The sequence below is a fragment of the Excalfactoria chinensis genome, chromosome 1 (assembly GCF_039878825.1).
Source record: "Excalfactoria chinensis isolate bCotChi1 chromosome 1, bCotChi1.hap2, whole genome shotgun sequence".
NCBI classification, from domain to species: domain Eukaryota; kingdom Metazoa; phylum Chordata; class Aves; order Galliformes; family Phasianidae; genus Excalfactoria; species Excalfactoria chinensis.
This window is the reverse complement of record NC_092825.1, coordinates 125135495-125154783: the sequence shown is the minus strand read 5'-3', so window position 1 is coordinate 125154783 and position 19289 is coordinate 125135495. Positions and strand designations below refer to the sequence as shown.

The following is a 19289-nucleotide window of genomic DNA, read 5'->3' as shown; positions in this document are numbered from 1 at the left end:
CCCTATTTGCATCCGGAGATCAAAAAGAGAGGATAGATTTGGTGGATAATAACTCTTGCAGGGGCGACAGCGTTTGTGGAGAGCCCAAAGCTTGCTGACTGACTGTTACTTTTATAGAAGTTCATGTTGTGCAGAATTACAAGCTGGTGTGTTCCTTGCTGCTGATGTACAGTTTGTGCAGATGTGGAAGGAAACATTGCCTCTCTGCCTTCCTCGCTCTCTCTTCCTTCTGGAAATGGAATATACAAAAGTACGTCAAATTGCTAAACAAAGACACGAGGAAGCACAGAGAAGAAGATTTGATTCCTGTTATTTACAGACGACAAAGGCCCACATTCATAAATAGATTCCTGGAATAGTTGTGTTGAGCACCAAGTGAGATGAGTCTGTTTTATTCAGAACAAAAAATGCATTGGCAGTGGCTGTGACTTCTGCATTTTTAAGATTTCCCTTATATTATTTCCTTTTGTAAAGCTGCCATTTACTGGTGAGCTTGTAGTGTCCTGATCTACGTTCTCTTTGTGGTGGCTCAGCGAAACAGAAGATGCATAGAGTTGCATGTTGTGTTTAAAAACAAGAAATGGGAATGCCAATGATTTTTGTTTATAATAAAGTGTAAGAGACAATAAGGCAGATTTCTGAGTGCCTGAATGGAAACAATTCTGGAAATTTAGGCTCAGTTCTTTGAATCTCAGTGTGTAGGGAAAAAAAGAAAGAGACGTCCACTCCGTAAGCAAAATACAGAGAGTAAAGAGTTGAAGTTAGCTTAGCACAGGTGAAAACATCAGTACTTAAAGATGGAGAAGTGTTAACTATTCAAAGAATACTGAAGGTAAACATATGTAGGTTGATATCATTTGATATTAGTGCACGTAGAAATTAATAAATGCATATTGATGAACACATTTCAGGAAGTTGCCACAGAAATGGGAATCTTTGTAGGCTCTCATTACTGGGGTGGCTCTAAATTGGAGCACGTTTTTTTTATATATATATATATATATATATATATATATATATATATATATATATATAACTTTTCTGCCCTTCATCCTGTTTAGCTATGGTGTGTATGAGCACTGGCTTCAGCTTAGTGGTTTTATTTTGATTTTGTTCCTCTGGTTGACATAATAGTCGTATCTGGTTCTGTGGGCTGAAGTCAAATCCTCAGCTTCAATTTTCAGGTCACTCAGTGTGAGGACTGAAATTTTCTTTGCGACTTTGACTTTGCTTCACTTTGTTCTCTTAATCTTCTTTCTAGCATCTTCTTCTACTCTTGTATTATATGGAGGTTAAGAAGAGAATGTGAGCTCTAGTTTGTACATACAGTAACTCCTGGCAGACAGGAGGTTCCTTGTGTTTTTGGATAGATGTGCTAGCTATTATGTTTGACCCTGGCCTCTTCAAATTAAAGAGAGTGGAAAAGGTTCTCTGAAGTTGAGATACATCGCTATTTCATTTTCTAGTTGTGAGTTGCCTTTTGCTGTTGATTTTCATCAAGAACGTCCAAGTTGCCCACCTGTTTTTGGAATTAAAGCAGGCTGTGAGGTAATGTTCTGCAAGGCAACCATGGTGTTTTATAACTCCAGGTTAAATATGCATTTGCTGGGATTATTATACTTAACAGGCCTGTGGCTTTCAGAATTTGAACTTGAAAGGATGGTTCAGAAGGCATTATGTTTAAGTAGCAAATAGACAAAAATGGTTTTGATTCCATCCTTAGGGGAAAATATCAGTTAAACAAAGTGGAGAAAAAAAGGCGCGTGGTTTTTAGTATTTCTGATGGCTGTCACCTATAAATCCCAGGACAGATGTCAGAATGACTTAACCAAAAGCACAGCAACTTTGGTGGCTTTCTGTCTCTGTCTTTTGGTCTCCAGAAAAACATTTTTGTAGCCTGAAAGCCTTGAAAGCTTGTGATTTATCAGTGTGTCAAGGAGACGAGCTTCATAAAAGAACAGCTAAATGAGGCTGCTTTTAGGAGCTGTAGAACAGCCGCTCATTTGTAAATTAAATGTTATTTCAAAGTGAATTTTCTAATTCATAAACTGTATTTCTAAGCAGAAGATTGATTATAGATATGAGCCGTGTTATGTGCATTCATGCTTCTATTTTTCGTATCTGTGCAACTTCTGTCAGAGTAGGTGTTATCTGACAGGCATTCAGGCAGGGCTCAGATATAAAAATATCCCTTCTGTTCTAAACATAATCTTAAATAAGATGTAACATATGCATGTGTTATATGTATGTGCATATGGTAGACAGATATAGAAAACAGACTGAAAAAAAGTGGGCTTGATTACGGATAAATAGTTTTTATGACTTCCCGTAATGGTTTCAGCATCTCGCCAGCTTTTGAGCTTGATGCCCTCCTAGCCTGGTAGGCTCTTGGGCTGGGGGAGAAACCCCACCTGAGTTTCAGAAGTCAGCACAGTAGGAGAAATGGCCGCTGTGGTGGCAGTAGGGCTGCTCTTGAAACAAAACAGAACCCAGCCACTGCCTCCCCCCACATGGACCACCCCTGCAGTGTTATCTTCACTGGGAGCACATGATCACAGAGGTGCATATAGGTACAGGCAGTGTTGGAGCTGAGTGGATCCAGCTGTCTCGCTGTTCAGTGCGTGAAGTTCTACTGAAATCAGTGCAACTTTCTGGTCAGTGTAGCTTTCTGAGACCTGAATCTATGATCTTGACTCCTCTGAGCCTTGATAAACGTGGTACGCCTCTGTGTGTTTGTGTGTTTTTAAATTAATTCCTATTAACTTATTACCGCAGACATTTCTAATTCAGGGTCAAAGGGCTCTGTTTTACTTCTTGAGTTGTAGTTACGGAGTGTGGATTAATGGCAGGTACTTACCTGGCTTCATACTGGAGAAAGACAAACTGGAATTGACATCTACAATTATGTCTTAATAAATTGCAAATGGAGCTGAAATGTTTGCAATTTTAATCAAGCGATAATTTCTGAACTAATTTTGTCCCTGGCTGGTGATGTGTTTAATGTGGAAGGTAATGGCTTCATGTTTATTTCTCTAGCTTCCAATTGAAGGAAGGTTTGAAATGTCTTGATAGATTTTTCTTTCTTTTTTTTACATACTCATTTGAATGTATTAACAGTAAATTAGGTTTATTAAAAGTGTCTTTTGAGTAAGCGTAGCATATAAGCAGTTTTTAGACAGTAATCTGAACAAACGCTGTGGTCTCCTAGGAAAAAATAAGAAGAAATGAGCAATTTTTCAAGCACTGATACCACCTAGTGGTAAAATATACTGATACTTATTTAGGTGTGTGCATCTGTTTGGTATCAAGAGGTATGAAGTTTGTGTTTATATATAAAGAAAGTAAATCCTGTCTTTCATAACTGACTATCTGCAGGTGTACAGTACTGCAAAAACTGTTGGGGAGGGGGAAGTTAGAATGCTAAGATTTGCACTTCACTACTTAATAATTATAGGGAAGGTTTGGATACAGTTTAAAATGTATTTGCTCTTTTGCGCTAAAAAAGATCATTAATTACTCATCTGAATGAGGTTAATGGGGACGTTCTATAGGTACATAATATAGTAATCCTTTGTACATTAAGAAAAAAACAATCTCACTACAGATGATTTTGTTAACAAAGGAAAATATACATATATCGTTATAATAATCTGTCTCTGGAATAGAAGTTTCAATTCAGATATCATTAGTGTATTGGCTGGGAGTTCCTGGCACAGTCGTTAATGAGGCTGTGCAAAGAACCAGAGCAGAGGTCAGGCATCAGGGAGAACTGATCTGGCAAGAGGCTCCATGCAAATACATTTTCTGACCTGGTTCAGAATAGATCTGCGGAGTTCATTCTGATGGCACAAGAATGGGCCAACCAGACATGGGAAGCAAAGGAGAGACTGGAAGTGATGCCAGTGCATACCTGATAATAGTAGCTATAGTGTTGTCCGCTTTGTGTAATGCAATGTGTGGAGACCAGATCTAGGGATCTTCCTGGTGAAACATTACCCAACTGCTCTTTAATAAATGCAAAAATTTTAGCTGGCCCTTTCAATTACAGTAGTATGTGAAACCATCTTTCACTTGTTCAATCATCAGTTGATGTAGGTCTAGTATGAAAGTTGCATTTATTGTTATAAGTCAGATAAAGTGATTAGCAGTACGTAAGGTGGCAACGTAGCTATTAATTGATCAATGACCGATAGATGTAGACTGTCTTATGTTTTCCTTTTTATTTATAGGTACTTGTTCCACAGTGGCAACCCAGAGCATCCAGGAGACATACTTCTAAACACAACAGTGGAAGTTTTGCCTTTTCAGGTATGAACACATTGATTTGTTTCTCCTTCATTACAGGATAAAGGCAAAGCCTCGTAATTGTATTGACTTCCCTTTTTTAACAGGGTAAGACAGACCTGATGGTTTCTTTTATAACTGTAGGCTTTGGATGCTTGTACTTTTTTTTAACATTGACTCTATTCATGGAAAGTTATTGGAACTATTCAGTCTACTACGAGGTATTGCTAATGTGGAGGTCAACAACTTCATTTTCTTCCAATTCACTGTTACTATTTAAAACAAAAATAACCAAATAATCTGCCCTTTCCTGTGTGTTTTGGAGAAGGGGAAAGCTAAATCAGTTTCGACCTAGTTAAGAAAAAAACGAACTTGGTTCAGGAATTGGCGTACATCCAGACCTTGCCACAAATCCTTACAGATTGTTCACTATCTGGATTCTCAGAGTAAATCTGTGCCTTTCTCCTGATGACCTGATTTTTTTCCACCATAAATCAGTCTGATTTTTATTTCGGGGGAGCACTGTACTGTCTAAAATATATCCTAGCTTGAAGCCAGATGATACAGGCTCTTTTCCTTCAATTGGATATTACACCTAATCATTTATATCCCAAAACTCTGGGAAAGGTTTAGGATATTACTTCAAAGTTATATGGTAATAGAATAGCAAAGTGTGTCTGTCTTCTCCCATACAACCGATACAATAATAAGTAAATGATCATGGAGGGATTGCATAGTGCTAAAAACTAGACTAGATTGGTCTGGGTCTTGAGATGGGGAGAAAACAAAGAGCAGATGGATTTAATGACCTCTGTCCTGTGCCCGTTGAGAAATGGTGACTGATTCCTAGGAAATTCTTATAGTGGGTCTTCTAGTATTGGATCCCTTGATTCTGGTTGTAATTTCCAGGCTGTTTTTGAAGCTCTGGTCTACAGTTTTATTTTTCTGTGCTTATGAAAGAAGCTTATTGGTATCCATCCTTTTCAGTAAGGGAGTGATAACTGAAATGCTTCCTTTGCTGGTCCATTTTACCCAAAATTACATCAAAAAAAATGAGCTGGAAGTTTCATTTGGTCTGAGAGAAACCTCTGGTTCAACCATAGGAAAACAAGGCGAGATTTTGCTTTTGCTTTTTCTGTGTGCACCCCTGTCTGCTATGGATTTTATTCATGTGGCAGTTGACATATCAGTTAAGTGGGGCACTTAAGGGACTTCCTTTTTCTACTTCGAAGTCAAATACAGTTCCATTCTGAAGTACTTATTTTTGTGTCAGCTTACCAAAGGCTATAAATAACTATTCTATACTGGTTTATAATTTGTTTAGATAAGATGGATGCTGGATATATAACAAGTGTGTACAAATTTGGCCTTCCTTGGCAATATCAAATGTGAAAAATAAATAAACTTATCTGTGCTCTGTCATTGTAGAATGAAGAATTGGTATTAAGCAAAGAAACCAAAGACAAACGCTTAGAGGATGGTTACTTCAGAATAGGTATGCCACAGACAGCAGTGCTTTTCTCTTACTCGTATAGAATGCCATGTGCTTTGTTACTACTGCAACGGATAAGACGCTTTAATTAAAACCAAACCTAAATTTGGGTTTTGTTCCTTCATTTTGGGTGTGTGACCTTGTAGACTTTAGTTAAAATTGCTTCCAGTATTTATTCTTTGAGGCTGATGTACTAAGCAAAGGCCTGTTGTGACTGTTAACTGTAGCGCAGCCCAACTTCTGCATCATTCATCTAGTGATGCCCAACTTCTCTGACCAAATACATCAACCTACATTACTTGATGTAATCGATTGTTGAGGCATTTCCAGGTTGCATAAGATTATCTCTCATGTCCTGTGACTACACGAGTCCTTCCCAGTGAGCTGTTGCACTCGAGTGCCTGTCAGCAGGAACTGGGGTCTGAACCAACCCTACAGTCAGACAATCAGCCCTTTTGTCATGGGATGAGATCGGCATTTCTGTAACCAAGTGGCTGCTGGAGAAAGGGGCAGGAAATGGCCGGATACCTGTTGTCAGGAAAGAGAAATGTTACTTGTAGATCAGTTTTGGATACTGTTCAATCCAACTTTTTTTTTTCTTTTTTACTTTTTTTTAAATTTTATTTATTTTACTGTGTTTGATATGGGCTGGGCATCCCAATTATAATGAAAGCAATTTCTTTTTTCATCTTAATGAATTACAGTTGATGCAGTTATGTTTCAAGTATAATTTCTAACTGGGCTTTTAATCTGGATTCTTATTAATTTGTAATATATTTAAGGATTCTTTAGATGGGAGTACATTAAGCATGAATGTGCTCAATGCTCTTTGAACACACATAAGCCAGGGGTTTCATGTTTAGGTCCACAATATTACGTGAAGTAATCCCCTATGATCTTCAGAGATGCACATACTGCAGACAGTTCTGAAGCTCTGATTCTTTAGTGTAATCCTGTTCAGGTCTGGCTTCTCCGATGACATCTCCCATCTTGATTGCTGCTTATTGTATCAGCAAATTGATACCAAAGACATTGGCTGCTTTCTGTTTTGGGAAATCATAGAACCATAGAATGGCTTGGGTTGGAAGGGACCTTAAAGATCATCAAGATCTAGCCCCTCTACTGCAGGCAGGGCCACCAACCTCCATGTCTAATACTGATGATACCAGTCAGCCCCGCATCCAGCAGCACCCGGCATCAGCTGTGAACTGTGATACTGTAGATGCATTTTTTGGACATGGAGTCTATGCTTTGTTAACTAGAAGTTAATTGAGGGTATACTTTCACTTCTGTTGCAGGGAAGTTTGAAAACGGTGTAGCTGAAGGAACAGTTGACCCCAGCCTAAACCCTATTGCATCATTCCGGCTTTCAGTAATACAGAATTCAGCAGTCTGGGCAATTCTGAATGAGGTGAGAGACGATATGATTTTCTAAAGATAAAACTGCCAATGTGAGGTTTCTCCATTCCTGTCCGAAGCTCCAACTTTTGGCTAGCACTGAAAACATTTACTTCCTGTTATTGAGAGAACGGCAACCTCCTTAAAATGTAATGGGTTGTTTTCTTTTTTCCTGCTTTTCTGTTTCAGATTCATATTAAAAAGATGACAAACTGATCGTCAAAGGGATAAGAAGGAATCCTTGAAACCTTTTCCTATAAAGTCTGGCATCCTTAACGACTCACAGATTGCAAATACTGAGCATGCACCTTATTCCAAATTCTTCGTTTTCACTTGAACTCTACCTCTTGTGAAATCTACTGTAGATGAGAAGATTGTATTGACCCCTTCTTATCTGATCCATCCAGAAACTGACGCTCCACACTGATAATGTTCATCTGAGGCCTAAGTTGCCCTCCACTTCAACGTGACTTTGCCATCTTACAGTTGCAGAACCCTACTACGCTTAATCTGTACTATTTTGATAGTATGGTAATATAGAGAAGTTGTACATATTGTTACATTCCTGAAAGAAGAAAAATATATAATTATTGTTAAATATGTTTTATGAAGGGGGTACTTTCGGAGTTTCATTTATTTTCTATAACAAGAGCCCTCTTTTATAGATCGTCAGGGATATATATTAAAAATGTTAGGGATGTTTAATTTATTGAGATAATTTGAAAAGTACATATTTTTATGCAGTAAAATTTTAAATTGATATAGTTTTTCTTATGAATTCTCTAGCTTAAGTTATCTTTCTGCATTTTTCTTTGCAGATGCAAACATAAATTAATACCATATTTCAGATATACTGCCATGTTACAAAGGAAAACGACGAGTTTAAGTTTCCAAATGGCGTAGTTTTGTACGCGGAATTGGAATTCAGTTCAGAGGCATTTAACAGAGTTCTAAAGAGGATTCTTCTTTGGAACGATGGGATTCCACTATGTACAGTTTGTAGCCACACGAAGAGCATGTTGAAATGTCTGATTTCATATGATGTACTAAACGTGCAGTGATTTTAGATACAATAACCCATTGCCTTTTAGAAGAGTTTTTCAACTCCAAACCGTTCTTTCTTAAAAAAAAAAAAAAAGAGAGAAAAAAAAATAAAAGGAAAAAGGAAAAAAAAGCAACAACAAAACTTTTTAGACATTTCCTAGCCTGGATAAATTCATTTTCTATACTGAAAGAAATATTCCCCAGCTTTGCTTTGGAGTGACAGAAGTGAACTTCTTTCAAAAGGGTTAATAGTAACGAGATACGCTTGGTCTACAGAGGTCTTCTTTTAAGCAGTTACCGCAGTGTTTCTTTTAGATACATCACAGTGAGTAGTTCTGGTTTATTTCTGTTTTCTTTTATTGCTCAAAAGTAAGGTTTTGGATTGATTCCTTTAGTGATCAATGTAATAACTCGTTCTTATTAAACTAAGAAGTGAGTTGGGCCTCAAGTTAGTTAGTGCCCTGCTTTTTTGTTGCAGAGGAAACAACAGTGATCTTAAATTGGAAACTCTGTCAGGAAAAGGGGTTTGGATTAAATCCGGAGTTGAATTGTTGCAGTACTAATGCTGCCACTGTTTATAAGAGTCCTTTAGCATAGGCAAAGGTGCTTATGATACAGATGTGGGAAGATTTAAGTTACGTGGTCAGAGATGGTCAGGAAGAAGAGGCAGGGTTTCCTCTCCAGCAGGAATGAAGTGCCTGATTGATGCTGGAGGGAGGCCTCTCCCTGCCCTGGGGGTTCTCAGCCATGCTGTGAAGCAGCCTCTTGAAATGGGCATCTCAAAAGCTGGCGCAGTTTTCCTTATGAGGAGGAGCTCCCTTATCCCCAGCAACTCTGTGGTCAGGGCACAGATGTGCAAAGCCTGCTGCAGGGTCTGTAATCTAGGGTAAAGATCTTGGATTCATGTCTCTAGCAGGAAAGTTCTAATAGGTTTGGCCTCTTATTTTGTGACCTACTGTTAAGGAGCAGGAGCCTAGACCTGACTCCAGCACTGAAAGCTAAGAGCTACCACCACTGGAATGCAGACTCAACTTGTCTTTTTTTCTGTCTCCTTGGCTAATTGTGTTGTAGCTTAGCCAGAGCAGCAGTATTCAAGTTGATAAGCAGAAGTACTTCTACAGACCAGTCATTTTGTTTTAGCTGCGTTGTCTGAGGGCACAAGGAAGATAACATTTGTACACAGAAGTCCTATGTAGATGGGCGCGTTTAAGTTGAAAAAATAAGAAACCTATCAGGAAAACCTTGTTTGCTTTTTTTTTTTTTTCCTGATTATATCAGATGCTGTAAATAAAAGTGAGGAAGGTTGGCTCAAAATTCTACCTGGATCTAGCCTGGTGTGCTGCCGTATCCCAGTTTGCTGTATGTACAATGCCATTCCATCCAAGTATTAGCCTGCAGTGGCTTTTTATCACACATTAACTGGCACGGGTCTAAGGAAGTAGGTTTTCTTCTCAGTTGTGTCTGTGAATGAATGATGCAGGCAAGGCAGGCTTTAGCTACTTACTATGGTTTTGATTGCACTAAGTACCATAGTTTCTTAAAATAAGTTGTTTTGTTGGTAGTGACTGCTGTCTTTTTCCATGAGTCCCTATGTTCACTGGTACCATTTATTGATCATGTGCTTACTGTCAAAGCATCGCTGTTTCTAGTGTTTCAGTTTGTTAAGATGAATCACTGACAACAGATGTAATCAGATAAACCCCTTACAGCATTCACTACCAAACCTGGGGCGTTACCAGTACATTCAGTTCTCAAGAACATCAAGACGACATTTATCAGAAGCAACAAATTGACTAGAGCTGATAGAGCACAGAGGTTTGGGTTTTGTTTCTTCTTAAAGAAGACTGCATTCTTATCGCATTGTAGCAGCAGGAGTTGGGCTCCCTTCACGCTTACAATCTTCTTGAGCTTATGCACTTCTGCAATAATTGTGCTACAAATGAAGTTTTGTAGATTCAGGTAAATTCGGACCTATCAGAAAGTTCTGCAGAGTTGCTTGGAAATTATCTCTACGGAGCTACTTTGGGCTTTCAAATTCTAATCCTTAAGTCGGTCTAATGAAGTGCGAGTCTCCTTCCTGGAATTACTGCTGAAATAAGAATGCTTTGGCTGCTCGGTTCAGCAGTCACTGCCTCAGGTACTCTGTGACGGGGTGTGATCCACATGGGCCGTGTATCTTAGATGTGCCATGAGTTATTTACCACAAGAGTTCCTCTCAGCATCTTAAACCAGTGACCTGATTTGGACAGAGTTATTTTCCTACATTTAACTAACTTTTTGTTTTTAAGAGGTCTTAAAAATCCCCTGTAGGTCAACGAATCTTATAGTAATCAAATAATGGCAAGTGTTTCAACATAAACCATGTTTCCCTGTGATCCTATTAGCTGCTTTGGAAAAGATGACTTGAACCCAAAGTCATTAACAGAAGAAAATCATTTTTTGGTTGAATTATTCTTAGTGTCATGTGTTGGATGCCAGGCGGAGCAGCTGATCATAGCACCAGCTCTTCGGAGCTGATCATGGTTGCTCTGGATCAAGGAAACACAGAACTGCTAGTATAATCTTGCCGTGCGTGATTAGTGGGTAGTCCTACTGAAAACAAAGTAATATGAACAGAAAATAGAATATTGTTTTAATTTAATGGGAAAGAAAAAATGGATTTTTCAAACCTTGTCCCTCCGAACTACGTCAGCCTTGAGTTGTATATCTGTCCTTACAAGGAGGGATGTATTGTGATCAAGCGAAGGCAAGTAGCTGTAGAAGAAAGAAAAAGCCCAATGCTTTCTATCTTTACAGTCAGCAGCGTGATGCTGAAAGGCTTTTAAGCAGCTGGTGTTTTCAGGCTAGCATCAATTAGTGATGTAAACACACGCCCCGTACAGACATATTGAACTATTCTTGGAGTGTTTTAGTTCTTAAGGGTTTTGCCGATTTCTGCTGTGAACAGTGAACAGCTTCAACTTCAAGTAGCTTAACTGTGAGAACTACGAAGCCTTGTTTTGAGGGGACGAACTTTTATCTCTGAAGGCAAGGTACACAGGCCCCGAGTCCTCCATTGATTTTCAATGGTATTGTTCCAGAGGGCACTAAATATGAAGAATTGTCAGTGGTGAGCCCAGTGGTGCTGGGATTCCTTTTAGGGAATGTAGTACAGTAAGGCCATAGCTGCCTGCAGGATGGGAGCTCGTTAGCCAGGGCAGACTGGAATCCTTAGCCTTCCTTGTGTCAGCGGTTCAGTGCTTTCCTTGTTAAAAAGGGGAACGTTGCTCTGTGTCTGCTGAGGGGGGAACACAATTCTCTTCAAGCCTTAACAGTGGCTGAAACACACAGTACTGTAAGATGCACTGCCAGCATATTTGGTATTTTAAGACAAGATATAGTTTTTCCTTAGAGATCAAATTCTAGTATTGAAATACGAAGTCTTACTGTACGCAGTTTACTCTTGCATTGTTTTTGAAACCGAATCCTAGCGCTCACGTTTCATATTGAACACAGTCTTAGGGAAGTCATCATCTTCATTTTGCAGAAGGTGTTGTTTGTAATGGTCAGTTTATACTCCTGCCTTGTGGACTTCACAGCTGTAGGCATTGCCATAAGCCTGTGTGGCCAAATTAACTCGTACTTTCCTTCCATTGTCATTAACATCCCACTTTGTACTGGTGGATGTAATAATACCCATTGGACTTCTCTAGATTAGACTAAAAAAACTTGCTGCTATATTTGGAAACCTGGTATGGGGTCATGGTAATTGTGCCTTGCATCTATGTTACTTCTGTGTGCCAGCATCGTCCGTGTATATTTAAAATAATCATTAAAATAAAACGATCTAAAGTTCTTTCATAAAAGGAGAGGACAGCTCTATACCTGGAGCCAGATGTTGCTTTACCACTGCAACATTATCAACACTTCTATTTTCATGCAGTCCCAAGGCAAGGTATCCCAATATTATTCTTACATAAAACTGTTCTTTGGTGTCACTTAAAACCCATGTAATGTAGAGCTTATGCCAGTACGTGCAAAATAGCTGCAGTAAGAGTTATGCTACATAGACTTGTTGCAGTTAAAGTTAGGTTACAGGTGTACAATTGTTTGTAGGAATGTACTGCAGAAGTATTTGAACAAAATTGCTAACATGTTTACTGGTGTAAATATTTTAATAAAAAAAAGACACTTCAAACTTTTTTTTTACACAATTATCTACAATAAAGAGAAATTTACAACCATTTACAATCAGTTCTTAACTGGTTTTGTTTGTCATCGAGACAGCTAAGATAAAGCAAAAAATAATCAGTGGATAAATGAAGTCCTGTTTTTATTTCACTCTGTACTTATAAAAGGAACAAAGCATCTTGGTGAAGTTCCATCCGCACGCTAATGAGATCAAATAGAGCACAATGAGCAGTGCAAATGGATACAGAAGGATGGCTGTGTTCTTCAGAAAGGGCAATGCTGAAAAAGAAGTGAAAGCGAAGCACGGGTAAAGAAGTGCTCTTTCAAACAGGCGCTTCATGGAGAATGGCCTTGAGCAGAGACAGAAGTAGTTCTGCTCTGCTGCCCTATTAGCCCTGCACTGATCACAGGTATAAAAGAACTTAAGTGGGATAGGTAAATTCACCTAAAAATAGCGACTTAAACTCGATACCGAACTATTATCCTATGAAAAGGCTTTGAAGTGGATTTATAGATGAGAAACAAGTTGAGCTGTTACAGGTCTCCAAGTACAAGGGAAGCTGCTGTGGTGAAAAATATAACTTCTGTTGTTTACCCACATGAAAACATGCACTGGGTACATCGTTGTCACACCGACAGACTACAGTAATGCTTTTTCTCTCAGCGCTATAGAAAAAGTTGCCATAACTTACCGCTGTATCCAAGGAATGTCACATAGATATAATAGCCAATTGCAATCAGCCATAACGTGTTCCCAACAAAATATCCAATGACTGAATTAGGTATGATGACATCTGAAAGAGACAACTGGTCTCAGCTGCTGTGATAGATGACATCAGTGGAGAGAAAGCAAATCTTTTACTTACAGTTGATGAAAAACAGCTGGATAAAATGCAGAATGACCAGGAGTGGGTAGAAAGCATTCAGATGAACGTCAAAAGCGTATCCCCACTCCACGTCGTAGTCTCTGTTCTGCTGCTTTACCAAGTACTTGTTAGAAATGAACCTATGCACAAAGGTAGGTGAAAACGTGGTTAATGTGAAGCTCTGAAGTTGTCTGACAAAACATTGGTTTGAGACAGCAAGCTACATCTCAGATCCCAACTCTGGTACTTCTGTTCCGGGGGAGAAATACTCAAGAGTTCTGCAAGCCAAACTGACCTCAGAACACTTTTGTTAAAACTCTTACTTCAGTTTAGCATTCAACAGGTAGCTGAAACACGCTGCTGGAAACACAGTGCCAAAACTCTTCCTTTAAACAGTTCAGTGGCAGAATTTATCAGTGCAATTACACATTGACAACAGCAGAACCAGTTGTTGCTACAGAACAAACGTCAAGACCTTACGTTTAATTCAGTGTAAGGTCTGTCCGAAAATGCCTGCTGTTTAGAAGCAGAACAAGAAGTCACCATGTGCTTAGAAACAAGGAGTTAAGAGATTGGATCTTCGAGATTAACTTCCTCTGAAATGTCTTTGTGCCAGCAGAGTCAGAAGGAGGCAGATCCTGGATGCAGGGTAAGGTGAGGCAAGAAGGGCCTCATTGTGAACAGGGGAAACTTTTGCCAAACAAAAAAGGTGAGCAAGCACAGGAGGAAGAGACTTGAAACAAAGCAGAAGAATTAAGATTCCTTTCTGATCACCAAGCTCTTGATTTGGAATTATTGCTTAAGAGCACCCAGCACAAAAAGAAAGAAAAACATGTAATGTTCACTACAATACACCCTTTCTACCGATGAACCTTCTCACAGGAACCAGTAAAGAAGAAGATGCATTTTTTAAAGCAACATTTCATAGAATCATGTTTGGAAAAGACGGCTTAAATAATCCAGACCAACAATCAATGGCCCAAAACTGACAGTCAGCATGGCCCATCATTGTCCCAACGGCAGCACTGAACTCCGAGGGGAAATGGTCTTAAACTGGAAGAGGGTAGACTTAGACTAGATATCAGGAAGGAATTCTCTATTGTGAGGGTGGTGAGACACTGGAACAAGTCGCCCAGTGAGGCTGTGGATGTCACCTCCCTCAAGGCCAGGCTGGATGGGGCTGTGAGCAACCGGCTCTAGTGGGAGGTGGCCCTGCCTACAGCAGGGGGTTGGAACGAGATGATCTTAAAGGTCCCTTCCAACCCAAACCATTCTATGATTCTACGACTACTTACCACATCAGCGTTGCTATCAGGAGACCGACACCTACACAGTCTATGAACACAACCCAAAGCAGCAACTTTATTGTTTCAAAAAACCCCATGTCCAGCACAAATCCAAATCCTACAGTAGACACTGAAAAGAGAAGAAGGTTTTTCAAGTTAGCTTTGGAAAAGAAAGGATGAGGTTATCAATCAGTGTTATTTTTTTCTGAGTTTGGTGCTAAAAAAACAAACAAACAGCAGTTTCCTTTTTATCTTTAATTTTGCAGCTGGTTTAATAAACAGACGGTTTATTTTTCCTCCACGAAATACCGAGTGCAGTACAATTGGAGTTACTAAGGCTGGGGAAGACCTCTCAGACCATACAGTCAGGCTGTCAGCCCACCCCCACCATGCCCACGCCCCTCAGTGCCACATCCACACTGCTCCTGAGCACTGAGTGACTGCACCGCCTCCCTGTGCAGCCCGTGCCACTGCAGCACCGCTCTGTGTGAGCACAAATGTTTCCCAACACCCGGCCTGACGCTCCCCCGCCCAACGTGAAGCCCTCACATCTCACGCCATCGCTGTGGCCCGAGAGAAGAGCTGTGGGCCCCGCTCTCCGCACGCACCGCAGAGCCACACGCTGAGGAGCACCAGGAAGGCGGGGTCGTCCCGCGCCCACTGGTCCTTGGTCTGCTTTCGGTAGTGGAAGTTGCGGTAGACCCTCTGCGGGGAGGTGAACAGGTACAGCATCTGCCACAGCGCGAACTCGAAGTCCATCTGCCTGACGTGCAGCAGCCGCCGCAGGTACTTGTGCCGCTTGGCCCCGGCCGTGTGCCGCGCCGCATCGCGGGGGCTGAGCGCGCCGTTGCCCTGACCGCGGCCGCCCACGGAGGTGGTGGGCAGCATCGCGCCGGGGAAGGGACGGCGGCGGCGGCAGCGCGACGCCACACCCGCTCCGCCGCTCCTTCCGCTTCCGCAGACGTCGCGCCGACTCACGCGTAGCGGCCGCCGGGCGGGGCGCTTCGGCCGGAAATCCGCTCTCCCGTTCCAAGATGGCGGCGCTCGCTTCTTGCCGGTAACGGCGCGGCCCCGTTCGCCATGCCCAAGTACTACGAAGAGAAGGAGGAGGACGGGCGGGCCTGCGGCGGGGTGCGGGAGGACCTGCGGCAGTGCCTGCTGGAGAGCCCCTGCGTCCTGCAGGTGAGCGCCACAGCGGCCCCGCGCCCCTACAGCCCCGCCGCTATCGCCGGCCCGCCGTGAGGTGTCTGTGTGAGCTGAGGGCGCTCCCCTGGGTGATTTAATCCTTTTGCTCCTTATCCGACAGGAAAACAAAAGTCCCAGGCAGTGCTTGAAGGAAGGGCACTGTAAAAGTTTGCAGCTGACGTTTTTTGCGTGCAAAAGATCGATGGTAAGTGCCCGAGCGTGCCTTTGGGTTTCTGCTTGTGGTTTGTGGCTTTCAAGTCCTTCTCACTGTTTCCAAAGAAAGGCCCTTCAGTTCAGCAAACAGAGCAGTCTGGGGCCTTGGATTTCACGTGGAATATCGTGAACAGCAAAGTGGTACAAGAGCGTCAGTAAGATGGAAGAGATGCTTACTGAGGTTGAATTCAGCTTAGAAAGCAACAGCTGCGATAAGAGAGGTGGATGTTCTCAGCATTGCTTTTAATCGAGCCTTGATTTAAGTGTCGTTTATAGATGCTATAGCTGTAAACTAAGGGATTGATTTAGGCCGAGTCCTGTCTATGAGGTCATAAGAAACAACGTGTATGGGGAGCACTTGAAGTGTGTACTACTTGGTGCTGCAGGATAGCTATCTCCAGGTGTCTGTCTGTAGATCATTAAGGGAGTTCATGGAAACAAAGCATCTAGCACAGAGTTTCAAGTCATGTGGGAGGAGGCCTGGCTCTCACATGCTTCTGTTTAAGTTATCCCTGGCCCCACTGATATTGCTGCTGACTCCTCCTAAAATCCGAATTTTCCTCATCCCGCTTGTCCATTGTTGGGAAAAAAGTCTAACTAGATTTACATTGCTTTGTGTTTGTGCGTTCCATGCTACTCTATATTTCTGGTGCTACTGCATTTAATTCAGAGCACATGGCATGTTTACCACTTATTTTAACTTGATGTGAGATTTAAGGTATTGCAACATCTGTTGACTTGGGAAGGTCCTATGAGTTGTTGGCTGCATCACTCACTTTCTGTACAGTGAGTTCAGCTTCATTCTGAACTCGCTTCTGCAGCTACAGAGCGTCAAAGTAGCGTTAAGTGCTCTGAAGTATTTCTTCTGCAAAATGAACTGCGGTCTTACTATCTTGTCTTCAATTTTCAGCTGGATACCAGGTCAAGATTCAGAGGAAGGAAGGGATACTGAAGTCCTTGGCAGAGACCCCGTGGTGGGAGATCGGAGTTCATCAGCACTTTAACTGGAGCAAAGGTTAAAGTAAGAAGATTCTGTCTGCCGCATCCTTTTTGCGGTGCTTTCATGGAAGGTATCAACTTCTGGCCATTCTGACAGATGCCTGGATGTGCATTTAAATGTTAAAAAGAAGGGAAGCGTAAAGCTGCAAGTTGTGGCCAAAATGGGTACCTGCCACGTGCTTGTCATAAAATACATGGAATCCAGGAAAAGCTGCTGAAGTTATCACTGTGTTTTGGAATGAAGTCGTCTTTTGTAGTTATACGAATTCTGATCATGTTTTACCATTACAAGTAATAGAAAATAATGGAATTTGAGTGGTGTGCCAGGGGATACCTCAGGGTAGAGCTGTCCCTAGAGAAGCTGAGTTGCCCGAGGTGAGATGATCGTGAGTTGCTTCCTTCCCAGTCAGTTTATTGCCCAATAGTCCTGCGCTAACAGGTAGAAGTGTGGTGGTCTTTACACTGCCACGCACACAAGGATGATATCTCTTTCCTCATGATACGAATTCCTTTTAATGTGATTTGTTGGTTCTTATTAGCATGGTCTAGTCTCGCTGGACAACTGGATTAAAGTTTGATTTCTGTGTATTAAAGCATGTTTGATCAATCTTGCAGAAATCTGTCTTCTCGTTGCGTTGACACGGGTACAGGGGAATGATGGCAATGTTCTTTTTGAGAGCTTGAGAGCCGTGTGCCAGGATGTGGCTGACTGTATGTGTTTGGGTGTGTGGGGAGCTGGTTCCTGGCAAACCCAAAGGCAAGGAGAGCGTGGCCACTCTCACCGTGTTCTAAAAATGTTTAGAACATTTATAAGATCCTCTGAGATGACCGTGGACCATCTTATTTGCATTGCTTTTCAGTCAAGCGTGTCATATTTGTCCAAACATCTGCACAAACTAGGGGTGATGATTTAGACTCGTTGGAAATTGCGGTCCATGAATTGTGAGCGTATTCCTTGTTTTCACTTCTCTCTCTGAATTCTTTGCTTCCCATTTCTGGGTGTAAAATGTTCGTACGCAATTAAATTGCAACAGGTTTCTATTAGGACTTTGAGAAACTTGCTTTTCCCTTAGTTGGTTTCTTTTTCTTGTGTTTAAGTCAAATCATAAATAATTTATGGAACAGCAGTAGTGAGAAAGCAAACAAATTAATGGAGGAAGACATTGTTTCGTTCTCCTTTGATCAAGGATGACTGTGGCAGATCTGTCTGCAGATGGAGTGTGGTCCTTGAGACATTACAGGTAACTGATCAGTTGGGTTTTTGCTCTGTCTTGGTGAGGAAGAAGTATTTGTGAGGCTATCAGACAATAAATAGCACTAAAGCCGTGACAGTAGTCAATATTTATTCCTTCTGTTTGTCAACTTGCTTCTGAAGAGCTTGTCTTCCTTTCCCTCTTTCTCTGCCTCTTAAAGACTTTAAGAAATAAATGATAATGTAATTCATATGCGTGGAAGCTGAAGTAATTTCAGACATGCTGATTAGAAGCAAGGTTAGGAAATAGTGAGAAGGGAAAGAGAAACTTCTTGGCTAAAACGAACAGCCACAAAGCAGGCTTACATTTAGCCTGAGCGGATGGATGCAGCGATTGTTATCTGTAAAATCAATAACGTCAGTGGAAGAGCACATTGATGATGCAATCCTCTCTTTCTTAAGCAACAGCTCTGCGATGAGTCAACGTATGTTTACTTTCCTTCCTGTGGAGGATTTGTGTATTTTTGCAATCATAAACCAACACCGATTTCACATTTTCATTTTCTGCCTCTCATGTGAAAGCTGCTTCATTTGTGGAAGTACTGCAAATATCCCTTGTTTTCTGCAATCTAGGTACCATTTCCTCTCTTTGGATGCATGCTAAACTAATTGCTGGGATGTCTTTTAACAGTCTCCATGACATAGCCCTCAAATTTCGAAGTGTTACAAGTCTTCTATGGAGATACACACACACATACGTATATATATATATATATATATATGTATACATACATACATACATATATATATATATATGCTTAAGGAAGAATGAAAATGAATGTAAAGCTACTTAGCAGATAATTAAATACCTCTTACAGTGATGGTGCAGAAGCTCCTCTTGGAGATGAGCAGGTAGGTGATGAGTTGAACCTATTATTTTGTTGTTGGCTTGAGCCAATGGAGATCAAAGGCTAAAGTAAATCTCGTGTTTGGTACTGAATGCTTCAGGATTTCTGAAGTAATTTAACATGAGATTGATATTGCTTGATCTGATAGGAAGCTATGAAATGCTAATGGTTCACTGGGCTAGCTAGACCAATCTAAAAATATGTATGTATCTGAACAGTGGATTGCTCTAGAGACTGTTCCGTGCCAGTATT

The 19289-nt window shown here is 41.1% G+C and overlaps 3 protein-coding genes across 5 annotated transcripts in view; 2 read left to right on the top strand and 1 right to left on the bottom strand.

Annotated features, from left to right (window-relative positions):
• The window catches only part of MGAT4A (alpha-1,3-mannosyl-glycoprotein 4-beta-N-acetylglucosaminyltransferase A), a 67039-nt gene extending 58741 nt beyond the window's left edge, over positions 1-8298 (top strand). For both annotated transcript variants that reach the window (XM_072336100.1, XM_072336091.1), the window contains exons 13-16: positions 4230-4308; positions 5713-5779; positions 7075-7187; positions 7364-8298. In XM_072336100.1, the coding sequence (XP_072192201.1) occupies positions 4230-4308; positions 5713-5779; positions 7075-7187; positions 7364-7390 (286 nt within the window). In that variant the 3' untranslated portion in view covers positions 7391-8298. The remainder of the gene's footprint in view (positions 1-4229; positions 4309-5712; positions 5780-7074; positions 7188-7363) is intronic.
• A 4058-nt stretch (positions 8299-12356) lies between these two features.
• On the bottom strand, positions 12357-15525 carry UNC50 (unc-50 inner nuclear membrane RNA binding protein). Of its 2 annotated transcripts, none has more exons than XM_072336113.1 (5): positions 15149-15524; positions 14550-14670; positions 13255-13394; positions 13081-13182; positions 12357-12667 (listed from the first exon to the last, which is right to left on the bottom strand). In XM_072336113.1, exons 1-5 carry the CDS (start codon positions 15426-15428, stop codon positions 12531-12533), a joined length of 780 nt encoding a protein of 259 aa, XP_072192214.1. In that variant the 5' UTR covers positions 15429-15524; the 3' UTR covers positions 12357-12530. The 2 variants fall into 2 exon arrangements, with proteins under 2 accessions (XP_072192214.1, XP_072192223.1); XM_072336122.1 differs by having other exon boundaries at positions 12415-12683; positions 13069-13182; positions 15149-15525.
• COA5 (cytochrome c oxidase assembly factor 5) lies at positions 15506-17555 on the top strand. Its single transcript, XM_072336133.1, has 3 exons — positions 15506-15722; positions 15847-15930; positions 16849-17555. Exons 1-3 carry the CDS (start codon positions 15621-15623, stop codon positions 16888-16890), a joined length of 228 nt encoding a protein of 75 aa, XP_072192234.1. The 5' UTR covers positions 15506-15620; the 3' UTR covers positions 16891-17555.
• The last annotated feature ends 1734 nt before the right edge of the window (positions 17556-19289 follow it).